Source organism: Oppia nitens, unplaced genomic scaffold, assembly GCF_028296485.1.
Source record: "Oppia nitens isolate AA-2021 unplaced genomic scaffold, nextdenovo-longstitch-racon4-pilon3 scaffold5_pilon_pilon_pilon, whole genome shotgun sequence".
NCBI classification, from domain to species: domain Eukaryota; kingdom Metazoa; phylum Arthropoda; class Arachnida; order Sarcoptiformes; family Oppiidae; genus Oppia; species Oppia nitens.
The window spans coordinates 1,081,366-1,095,401 of NW_026533243.1; the positions used below are offsets into that span (position 1 = coordinate 1,081,366).

The 14,036-nt window shown below is 27.4% G+C and overlaps 1 protein-coding gene across 1 annotated transcript; it reads left to right on the plus strand.

The window, feature by feature from the left end:
- Positions 1 to 5,242: 5,242 nt before the first annotated feature.
- LOC128961124 (insulin-like growth factor-binding protein complex acid labile subunit) lies at positions 5,243 to 12,889 on the plus strand. The gene is made up of 4 exons (XM_054307328.1): positions 5,243 to 5,499; positions 9,601 to 9,856; positions 10,415 to 11,460; positions 12,347 to 12,889. Exons 1-4 carry the CDS (start codon positions 5,482 to 5,484, stop codon positions 12,887 to 12,889), a joined length of 1,863 nt encoding a protein of 620 aa, XP_054163303.1. The 5' UTR covers positions 5,243 to 5,481.
- The last annotated feature ends 1,147 nt before the right edge of the window (positions 12,890 to 14,036 follow it).

The following is a 14,036-nucleotide window of genomic DNA, read 5'->3' on the forward strand; positions in this document are numbered from 1 at the left end:
CTTTTTTTTAGTATTAATATTTATCATTTCAGTAGTATATGTTATATATAATATACTGTATTAATATATTTACATTATATTATAATTTAACAATTGGGTTGAGATGTTATATTTTAAACAAAGATAAAAAACATTCAATTTTTTATTCAACAACAACAAAAAAATTAGCATTTATTTTATAATTATGTATAATAATAATAATAGTAAATTATCTATAGATGACATAAAAATAAACATATCAAACACACACACAAAAACAAACAAATGTTTGAATGAATGACAATAATTATATTCTAATATATAATACATTTTATTGGGTGGTCTCTATAAAACTATTGTATTGTACTGTATATACAGTATAATTATCTTATAATTTAAATTTATTATTTGAACAAAAATATTTCAAAATCAATGTCTTTATAGAATATGAAAAAATAATATTATTTTTTTTATAAACTTTTTTGTGTGTCATTTATAATAATTTTTATTTGTAGAAATGAAATTGAATGTCAGATAGTCATCATAACTAAAAAAAATTTATAAAAAAAATTAATTTCTTAACATTTATACATTAAATAAGTTATTATTATTATTATTGAAAATTATAATCAATTTTGAATAGTATTTAGACAGAGACGAGATGTTTGTATATACAGTATATAAAAGTTATATATTTTTATATATTCATCAAACATATATCGCTGTGTAGGTCTTTCCTGTGTTTTTAGGGGCTTTCAAGATATAGTTAAGTGTTGTTGACATGAAATCATCTATTGGAGAGTACATACACATCAACACATGAGTATATATATATATATATACATTGAAGTCCCTTCCCTTACCATCCCTTTCCCGTTCATTGCATACAATAAAGTATATCAAGACTTTTGGTAAACATTTCGTTTGAGTATATATTTTGTGTTTGAAAACTCTTGGCATAAAACACTCAATTATATGTTCATCTTTTAATGCATGTGTTATAAAGTAATCAGCTTTTCATATAAAAAAAATCTATAATAAGTGAAAGAGAGAGAGGAGATGGCACACCCTTTTATACCGGTGCATATACTCTATATATACATGTATATCAATATTATATATATATGAACTACAAATTCCTCGACACATATCTATAAAACTGGTGAAAAAGGAGATCAGCGGGACTTACATACAATTAGGTGCCGACGCCCTTAAAGACAAACTTCACTTACTTCCCTTATGTATTGATTGTATGGGTTAAGGGCCCGGGTTTAGACAATATGGCAATTATTAAGGCATAGGAAATCAATTTCATGCATATATACACATGCGGGTATGTTGAGTGGAGGAGGGGAGGGGGTAAAAGAGCTGACCAAATAAATTATACAAATTGAATAACTCTATTATATTTGTAAAATACAAATATTTGAGGATCAATGACATGATTTTTATTGGTCACTGAGGATCGGGTGTTATTATTTTGATTGTATACCCAATTTACAGCACATATATTCACACACACAAACACAATACACGCGTGAGTTGTGGTAATTGCTATTAAATTTTTTTAAAAATATAACATACAGTATATAATGAATTACTAGTAAATCTGGCAAATTTTATATTATATAACATCGTATAAGTATAGCTATTATGAAATTTACACCCAACAAATTGGACAATATTATATACAGTATAATCACTACATATCATAACTTTTATTACATAGATTATAATCACTAATTTTATTTTAGTATTTAGTATTTAATCAAAACACACAAAACATTATATGACACGTTAGGATATATAATACATAAAGAGAGAGAGAAAGAGAGAGAGAGAGAGARAGAGAGAGAGAGAGAGAGAGAGAGAGAGAGAGAGAGAGAGAGAGAGAGAGAGAGAGAGAGAGAGATTTACAATACCACACCTGAAATATTTTGTAAAATAAAACATCTTTTATGAAAATTAAGATTTTGATCAAAAAAATCAGATATTTTTGCGATTTTAAAATAAAATATAAACATAAGACTAGATTTCCTTTACCCGGCAATGGTATGGATGTGTGTATATGTCGGCCACCAGTACTCTCGGGCGTAGTCATCGTAAGGACTGATATTTTTTTAGGTCAATAGTCGCTGAATATATTAATATAATAGACATTTCATTGATAGATAATGCCATACTTTTATAACTGTTTTCATTTATTCATTAATACATTCATTTAGTTAATATATTATCTATCTATGGAGAGATTTTTAGATATTTTTGTTGTTTAACAAATCTAAATATATTTTTCCCAGAAAAAAAAACATTTATAGACATACAGTTTACACAATGTATGAAATATTTGTTTAAATATATTTTTTTGACTAAAAGTTTTGCAAAATCTTTTATATTGTATATGAAATCAATTGGAAAGGCGTGTGAATTACAATATAAAAAAATTTGTATTCAATGTGTGATTTGTTTGGTATTATTATTATTATTATTTGATGTGTCGGTTGTCTATGTAAGGGATGGCTTGTCTTTTATGGTATAGTTGTTTCTGACTTTTTTTGCTATTGATTTACTAGTACTATATATATATCAAGTATATTAAATTTTACATAATAATATTTGAATTATGACAAACACATACACACATACACACATACACACATACACACATACACACATACACACATACACACATACACACATACACACATACACACATACAAACATACACACATACACACATACACACATACACACATACACACATACACACATACACACATACACACATACACACATACACACATACACACATACACACATACACACATACACACATACACACATACACACATACACACATACACACATACACACATACACACATACACACATACACACATACACACATACACACATACACACATACACACATACACACATACACACATACACACATACACACATACACACATACACACATACACACATACACACATACACACATACACACATACACACATACACACATACACACTACACACATACACACATACACACATACACACATACACACATACACACATACACACATACACACATACACACATACACACATACACACATACACACATACACACATACACACATACACACATACACACATACACACATACACACATACACACATACACACATACACACATACACACATACACACATACACACATACACACATACACACATACACACATACACACATACACACATACACACATACACACATACACACATACACACATACACACATACACACATACACACATACACACATACACACATACACACATACACACATACACACATACACACATACACACATACACACATACACACATACACACATACACACATACACACATACACACATACACACATACACACATACACACATACACACATACACACATACACACATACACACATACACACATACACACATACACACATACACACATACACACATACACACATACACACATACACACATACACACATACACACATACACACATACACACATACACACATACACACATACACACATACATACACACATACACACATACACACATACACACATACACACATACACACATACACACATACACACATACACACATACACACATACACACATACACACATACATACACACATACACACATAAACTAAATTTAATACTTATATTTCATGAACACATTCATATAAATTTACAACAATATGTACTGTTGTTTATTATATACACTAAACATAAAATTTATATATATTTTTATGATTAATAATATTGAATAAAAAAATAAAGAGCTGACAATAACTTTATATTATATATCATATACTGTATGAGGAATTATATTTCATTGGGAAAGGCATACGCAATAGTAAAGGCTTCAGGGGTTGGGCACTGGTTTATCGCTTACCCCAGAGTCACGATAATCATGAAACTATTCGCTTGGTTTTCATATATATATGTATATACAGCTCATACCTAATAGTATCTACCAGACAGTGGTTTTGATTGTGTGCATCATAATAGTTGTCCACTATTTTTTAATAAATAATAACTCGAGGTCTTAAAAAAATTTATTGAATCAGTTTTTTCCACTAAATCTGTTTTGATTATATAACAGTGCCCATTCACCTACCAGTGCTGAACATTTGTTGTATACAGTATATGGATTATACAGTATATACCGATGTGTTTGTGTATATATATATATATATTATTATTATTATTGGGGAACTTCTGGTGGTGTAAACTTCACGTTTTGAAGTCAATTTAGCAAACGATATCTCCTATCGAGAAAAAAAGAGAGAGAAAGAGACGATAGTTTTTGAGATACATGTGCTTCAGTGCGCATCAGAGTCAACACTGGGAGAGATAGGCGACTAGTATACTGTATTATACCTACCAGTTCTATCGCTTCTCTATTGCATACTAAAGTATATTGCCTTTCTCTCTATCTCCCAGTTCTCTCTCACCAAAACAGATCCCCTACTAAACAGAGTACACAAACAGAGCTCTGTCACACTCCCGGAGCGGGTCCTACCGTTTAGTTCATTGTATATATTTTCTTTGACGTTTTCAAATGAGAGAAAAGGGGGGCTTTTAAAGCTCTTGTGTGTTGATGTAAATCTGAGCCACAGTTAGTTAGTGAATGAATGGATGGATGGATGGCACACACCTTCAGAAAGAGAGAGAGAGAGAGAGAACCGACGACACCACGTATTTTAACAATGAATATATGAATTGAATATATTTTTATTTTGTGAATATTTATATGTATTCATTCAGCTCAGCCCTAAAAAATAAGGTCTAAATAAGTCTTCTCCCGCTTCTCTCTGCATTCTACTTACTCTTCAAAGTTATTTAACATTTGTAAGTTTCAACTATACTTTTACAACAAATAACAAAAAGTTTTTTTTTATTTCTTTCACTTCTGAAAAATCTGGTCCACACTTACATCGACAGTATGTATGAGCACCGATACCCACTTTACTCAGTCGTTGGTAATCATAGTATTTATTAACTTCCCAGTGCTCTAAACTATTACATTATATGTATATATATTGAATATATATGTGCGTATGTTCAAACCTCGTGTGAGCCCTCCTGAAAAATAATAATAATAATGGGTTCCCATAGCCATCGACTCCATCATCATCACTACCACTACTACTGGGCCCTAATTTTCCGATATTTACTTTTAACGACAATTATATTGATTATTGATTGCCGTATTACACAACAATCGGTGTCAAACAATTCCGGTGCTGACAATAATAGTGTTACCAATAGTGGTGGTGACGGTAGTAGTAGTAGTAGTAATGGTAGTAGTGTCCGGTGGACTACAAAGTGTCCCTGTCGTCAGTGCGATACTGATGGCCATAATAGGACACGTGTTATATGCGATGAGGGCGACCGTCAAGAGATACCCACCCGTCAAATGGATAAGCGGGCAAATGTATGACACATTTTTTTTATTACTGTATTGATGTTATAATATGTATCATATATTAGTATAATTTTTTTATCAATATTTTTTTGTTTGTTTGACAAGACATCTAATTTACATATCTATGATTTATGAGTATATATATAGAAAATATTTGTCACATTTTATGGGTGATATACAATATTATGAATATTCAATATATGGAAATATACTGTATTTCTAATATAGAGTATATATATATAATATTTTTTCAATATATTTTTTTGTTATATGAATAACGGAATGTAATAAATTTTTTTTGTTAGATTTGCTTTTTTCGGTACTATTAATATTAATATAATATTTGATATAATGCATTAATACAATATAATATTAAGATTCAAAAAATAATCTTGTAATCTAAAGTTTAAAAATATATTTTTTTTTGTAACAGAAAACAAATTAATTAAATTAATCTTGATTTTAGATTTAAAAATAGTTAACTTCTAAATAAAAATCTGTATTTTAATTGTTTGGTGTTATAGTAATACATGAATTTTAATTAAATCATATAAATATAAGAGTGTATATATTGATAATAAAAAATTATTATAATAGTTTCAGTTTAGATAAATTTATTTAATGATGATTATTATTATTTAAGTTATATATATATCTTATAAAGTATATACTTACAGCAACTAATATTACAGTATTAATGTGATAAAAATTTAAATTAATATACAATTTAAAATACAATGCCATATAAATTATATAAAAAAATTTATTATTATTATTTAGGTTTATTATTAGGTTTATCGCAAGTTTCTGTACATATATATATGTGGTGTTCACTATTTAACACATAATTAGATAACAAAAAATGCTATAATTTTTGTTTTAATAACTCTTTATTATAACTCTTGATGTGTAATAAAACTTTGTTTGAAAACAACAATCACTTAATTGATTGCGTGAATGCTATGAATGAACTCATTTCATGAAATCAATTAATTGATTCAGACATTTAATAATGAAATAAATATACATTAAATCTATTATATATATATATATATATATATATATATATATATTTATATGATATTATATATATTTCATAAATTTATACGTGTGTACAACTAAAAAATGGAGAGGAGGGGAGGGCTAACCCATTACCCCTTAAGTCACGATAAACCTTGAATTAAATCACACTATCGTATAGCTTCTGGATGTATTAGTACAGTATATCTTATGTATGATTTTGTATATAAAAATATTTAATTTATTGAACACAAATTTAGTAATAATAGTAAAGTAAAATCGTATAAATATTGGCCAAACATATGGTGTTAAAGTCTATAACCATTTGGTCTCAAAAATTTTTAAAAATATGTTTTCAATGTGTGTTTGTGTGAAAAATTGGATTAATTGATAAATTTTTATTTAATATAGAGATAAAACTATAGATTACTATAAGATATTTTAAATACGAAAAATATAATTTTAGGTTATTAAATAAATCATTGATCATATAAATGTTTAATTTCAAAAAATATTGATTTAAAAAAATAAAATTGTTAATAATAATATTAAAGTTGTCTATTTTATTCACAATAAATATAAATAAGTAAAAATTTACATTTATCATAATAATAAACATAATTATAATTAGATTATGAGTTATGCTTTTTTACTAATCATTATCAATGGTGTGAACCAACAATAATCAAGTGTTTTGCCGACTGATTATTTTCAGAGATAATAACAAATATTTTACCTATAAATTACATTTTAATCAACATTAATGTCACTATTAATATATGTAACTTCAATATATCCCATGAGATAATATTAAAGAGAAATTGACTGATAGCTTATATACTATATATATATATAGTATTTAATATACTGTATATATTTATGTGTGCTTTTTTAGGCATTACCACTAATTAATTTTAACTAAACATTTATTTTGTTGTTGTTGATAAAAAATGTTTTAATCAAATTAAACTTTCACAACACACACACACACACAACATGTTTGATAATTATTTTGAAGTTCATAAACATTTTAATGACTAACTCTCGACATAAGAAAAAAACATAAATTTGTATAAATTGATTATTTAAAAAAAAATAAAAATATGTTTTATGGTGTTATTGTGATAATTATGATGACCACAAAAAATTATCATCAAAAATAGCATAACTTTATACATGTATTTGAATTAATATTTGCGGTTAATATAGTCTCTAATTATGTTCAATTTGATACATATAATACATTGAAAAATTAAAATAAATTAGAATAAATTAATTTTTATTAGCTTTATATAGCAAAATGGGATATTTTTATATAAAAAATAGCAACAAATTAATTATTAATGATATAATGTTATTATACAATATATAATATTAGAAAAATATTTATTTGAAAATATAAGTTAATAACAGTCCAAAAAATATTTTACGAGTGTTTTATATCTATTATCACTTTAAAGAGAGAGAGAAAAAAAATTCAATCATATATAATATTAATAAACAATATATATATATATAAATGAGTTAAAGTTATGACAGAGAGTGAAAAAAATAAATCAATTTTCAACACTAATCTCAATAGTATATCAATTTATTTTTGTAGTATAAGAGGGGTCTCACGGTATCAAACAAGTGAATACTATATAAACTAATATTCAAAAATATATTATTTCATACAAAACAGATTTGTAAAGTTGATTATTTGATTTATTAAAATAAAATTATATAAATTTATATATACAGTATATTGTATATATATATATATAGAAAAATAAAAACAATTTTTCAATCGTTTGAGGCGATAAATGATATCAAATACTGTATATTTTGTATAGTAAAATGTTATAACATTTTATTATATATTTAGAAATATTTTATTTATTTTTAATTAAAAAACTAAAACTTTTTTAAAGTCAATGTTTTTTCATAAATAATATTTATAGTATATTATTTAACTCTATTAAGTAATACTACACCTATCATAGCCTAAAGTTTTTAAAAGTCTCTCAATAGTATACATGTTATACAATAGTCTGAATATATATATATCAATACATTGATTGCTAACATACCCATCAATTATCATATATCAATAGATGATTACAAATTTTTTGATATTATGTTAAGTTATTATCAAAAATATAATAATAATAATAATAATAATAATAATAATAATAATAATAATAATAATAATAATAATAATAATAATAATAATAATAATAATAATAATAATAATAATAATAATAATAATAATAATAATAATAATAATAATAATAATAATAATAATAATAATGACAAGGTCTTATATGATTACATGTTATGTTATGTTGTGTGTGTGTATGTTGTCTAACAATTTAATCTATATTAATAAATTGTATTATATACAGACTGTATAATACAGTACATGTGTGCATAATTTATTATATATATATGAATGTAATGGAAAAAAAATTATTTTCTTGTTTTTATAAATTATTATCTATTGAGAAAAAAATAATTATTAAAATAGATATACATTTTTGTGTTTTCCTATTCAAACACATAGGAGAGAGAGAAAATAAGGAACTGATTAATGATATGATATAATTTATAGATATTATATATATATATTATTTGATGTGTATCTAATATTGACTGTCAATATAAAGTGAGAAATAGTATTTTTAGTAGATTTTTTTTAGTGGAGTGTAAAATGATGTTTAAAATTTTCATTTAACCAAAAAATGCTATTAGCGTTAAGTCTTAGTCTATTTAGTTATTATCAATAATTTTTTTAAACAAACTATAAATGTGTTCATAACTGGGATTAACAAAAATATACAAATTTTCTCAAATTGACATAATGATATATAGTTGGCTATCACACACATACACATACATATACAGTACATATCAATATATACTGTACTTAATATAGTTTAACTTAAATGCAAACATAATTTGCAAATACACTATTAACAAAAATATATATATAATATTTTCTTATTTTTTATTAATAAAACTTTTTAAACAACTATTAATTTATCAAATATATAATTCATTACATATGTCTATCCTTTTTCCTATCTCTCTCTCTCTCTCTTTGTTTAGATATTAATCTTTACGGCACCGCCTGAACATCAAAATCAGGTAACAATTGGTAGGATATTCCTCGAGTTTCAATCGCTACAAGAAATATACATTACCTATAGTAATGTACCAGCAATTGGTGACTCTAGCTTTTGGCCGGGCCGTCAGGTACAGCTACTGGACCTTAGTTTCAACAATATTACTATACTCAGAGATCACGACTTCAAAGGATTGACTAATTTAGTGGCACTTAATCTCAACGATAATAGTCTTGAAGGTATACAAACACACAATTAAAATAACTAAAAAAACAAATTAAATAATTATCATAAAACAAAATTATTATTATTAATAGGAAATAAATTGTCTAATCAAGTGATAGTGCAAAATAATAAATAAATAACTTATATATATAAATTTATATACAGTAATTATTGTTATAAATTTAAGTACCATCATTCAATTTAATTAGTTTCGAGATTAACCAATAATAATTATTTATAAGTAACAAAAATAATAACGCAATAATAACAACATTATAATATTAACAATAATTGTTTAGGTAATTGTATTAATACTTGCATGAATAATATTATATATATATATATAAATTTATATATAATCAATTTTGACAGTAACGGTTGAGCTCATTGACATACCTCAGCTCTCATACATATACATACATACAGTACACACACACACACACACACACACACACATACCCATACCTGCATACTTTGATAATTACCGATAGATTTATGGTGATTATAGAAATAATTGATTGATTGTCTTATTATTTATTTTATTTATTTATTTTTTTGGTTCCCATAATCAGCTGCGCCATCGGCACCGTTCCGTTTCCTAACAAATCTCACGCGACTGAGTCTGGCCCGCAATCGACTGACCAAACTGGTGCCGCGACTCTTCTACCGATTGGACAAACTAGAGTTCCTCGACCTGTCCGGCAATCCGCTTATGGACATTGAACCGGAAGATTTCAAAGATCTCAAACCGTTGAGACAGTTATATTTGGTTGGCTGTCAACTGTCGAAATTTCATTCACTAATATACCAGAGTTTGCCAAATCTCGAGGAACTGGACCTAAAGGACAACCGGTTCGATGCGTTATCTGCTTACGAGTTTCGCTATCTGAAGAAACTGAAAAATCTTTATTTGGATGGCAATCAATTGACATTTCTCGACTCCAATACTTTCAATGGTCTTCAGCTCAGAAGGTTGTCGCTGTCGCACAACCAGATCATGACACTGAAGGCCTGTGCGTTCTGTAATACGACTGTCCGCGAACTGGATATATCGCACAACAAGTTTCTATCGTTTCCCGACAACGTCTTGGAATCGTTGGCCACTTCGCTGGTCTCACTGAACGCACAGAACAATCACGATATGCACGACCCGTCGGTCAGCGTTGCAAATCTGGTCCGACCGTTGAAGTCGATCCGTGCGCTGACACTCAGCTCAATGAACATCGACGACAGTCTACCGGCCAATACTTTTCTCAACCAAAGAGACACACTGTTGACCATCGATCTGAGCGGTAATAAGTTTGTCAATATTAGCGAAAAACTGTTTGAAGGACTCAAACACTTGGAATCGCTAGACTTGTCCGCCAATCTTATGTTTGGTCTGTCGGAACCGGTAATAGAAACGCTCAACAGTTTGACCGGACTGTCGACTATTTATTTGGACGGCAATCCGTGGTCGTGTTTCCGCTGTCACGTAATGCCTCTACTCGATTGGCTACACGACTCTACAGCCTATACCAATGCCTGCGAACGGGACGACCGAAAATCTTGTGCCAAATGTGTTCATCCCGTCGATCTGAACGGTCGATCTATACATACTATGGAAGAGTGGGATTTAGTAAGTGATTTGTGTTATAATCATTTGCATCAGTGATTACGTGTCTGTCCTCCACTTTTTTTTAGACAGCTAAGTGTAGTGTAGTTCCCCATTAAAAATATATTACAATATAATCTCAATGAGAGAGAGAGAGAGAGAGAGAGAGAGAGAGAGAGAGAGAGAGAGAGAGAGAGAGAGATGTCATATACTATTAATATCAGTAGCTGTTTGGCAATGTCTGAGTTTTATAATCACTTTAATCTCTTTTTTAGACATATTTTTCTCTCTCATGTGTCTCTCAATGATAAGGCATAGTTAGTACAGTATTTATTTATACCGTATTTGAAATATGATATAATACTAAATAAGTTTTACACAATTTTCACATAATTATAATCACACACTCAATTCAATTTAATTTTGGTCGACAATTGAAATGTGAAAACTACTTAATTTATACTTAATCTTAAATACTTTTTAAAAAATTAGACATAACTATAAACACATACTTATTTAATATCATATCTCTTTAAATATAATTAATTTTGAATACATGAAGAAAAAAGTAAGAAAGAAAGAAAGAGAGAGAGAGAGAGAGAGAGAGAGAGATGACAATCACATAATCAATCTTTATTTTTTGTTTAAAATCACTTAAATATAAGTCAGAGACGTGAGAAACGTTTTGTTTGCTGTGATTATATTTAATATAAACCATACAATTGATTGAAATATAGTTTCCCATTAAATAAGAAAACACATAAAACATGACTAATATTTTAAATATAGTTTATTATATAAATTATTTTAAAATAAGATTAGTTTTTAAATTGAAATCTAAGTAAACCGTGAAAAAAGAAATTTCTTCGTTTGCTAATCTCTTTTCTGGTTTTATCTGTACTTTACACAGGAATGGTGTGCCGACCCAACCATACAGCTTCGTATGTCAACCTCAGAGCCCAACGTTGGCCTTGTATTAGCCCTATTAATCATCATATCGTTGGTCATTGTAATCATTGCGGTGATAATACTTTACCAAAAACAGGGAGCCGTCTACTATACCCATGAAGACGAACGTTACGACGACAAGACAGTGTTCAATGTGTCGGAAGCGGTCCAGCGATTCGCCAACGCCACCCGTACGCCACCACTGTCTCCCGGCTCACCATCGGGATCGATACGATCGTCGGCCAGCAGCCGATCATCGGCCAGTGGAGGCACTCGTACGCGAGCCGATTCTCCTCACTCATCGCAACAGACACAGCCATCACTACCCGCCACTCCCAGTCCTACCCATACGTCGTCCACGTCATCGACTACGACACCCACCCATTCATCAGCTGCTGCCGGTGCCCAGTCATCTGCGGCCGGCCAGTCATCGCCTGCCCTATCATCACAAGCCTCGTCATCGGCCGCGCAATCATTGTCTACGCGACCAAAAATTGTTATTTAGACATTGATATTATATTTACCGAAAAAAATTTAAATGTATATTTGTTTTTAAAAAACAATTTTGTGAATAAATATATAAATTTATTTAAATTTAGAAATATATTTACAAATTATTATTATTACTACTACTGTATATTACAATTATTTATGATGAGTCCATTAGAAATTTTATATGAGTATTATTATTATTATTATATAAAGTTTTTTCTATTATTATATTAAATAAAATATTAAATAACTAATAAAAACAAGTTGTGATCCAAATATCAAATATTTATTAAATTATTAATATTTAATATGTTTAATAGGTTAACCTAAATTTAAAGATATTATCTGTAATCAAATATTTGTTTTTAACAATACAATACATACGGTATAAATATAATTATTTTATAAAATTGTATTATAAAATTAAAATATTGAAAAAACAAATTTATTAATATTAATGTTTCAATTAAAATAATTTAATGACAGTAATAATTGTAATATAAAATTAAATTATTTATCATTTATTTATAAAATTATAAAATATTTAGTCATTCAATGAATTTAAAATACTGTATGTACTGTAATATTATTAATATTAAAAAAACTCTTTTGTTTTTTATTATTATTAAAACTTATTGTGTCTTTTTAATCTGTATTTGAAATGTTATAAAAGTGTATTTTTTATAAACTATTATCGTGAAAAATTAATTAATTAATTGGGGCAACTTTATTTTAATATTTTAATTAAATAAAAAAAATCTATGATAGAAACTATAGTAAATTTATCTAAAAGTTTCTCTTAAATGTATTGATCAGATTGTATATGAACTCAGGTGTAATTAATAGGTTTTCAAATGAATTTTATAATAATAATAATAATAGTAATAATAGTAAATAGCAAACAATAAAGTGCTGTTTAGACCTAAAAAATACAGTATATATATAACTAGAAATTTATGTGTCAGATATAGCACCGACAATATTATCATATAAATGGCATAGTTTTCACTTATAAATCGTAGGATTTTTTTATTATTAGACTTAGGAGAGAGAAAAAAGACCTTTAGTTTTATGACATTGTTTTACTAGAAATAACTGATGTTTTAACAACAAAATTGTTGTTTGTTTAACTAAAATGAATTTCCAGTTTTATGAGTGGA

Bases quoted from the DNA above. Each gene is read 5' to 3' on its own strand.
- LOC128961124 (XM_054307328.1), top strand. The intron at 9,857-10,414 runs GTATACAAACAC...TCCCATAATCAG, and splicing joins CAACGATAATAGTCTTGAAG to CTGCGCCATCGGCACCGTTC. The intron at 11,461-12,346 runs GTAAGTGATTTG...TACTTTACACAG, and splicing joins CTATGGAAGAGTGGGATTTA to GAATGGTGTGCCGACCCAAC.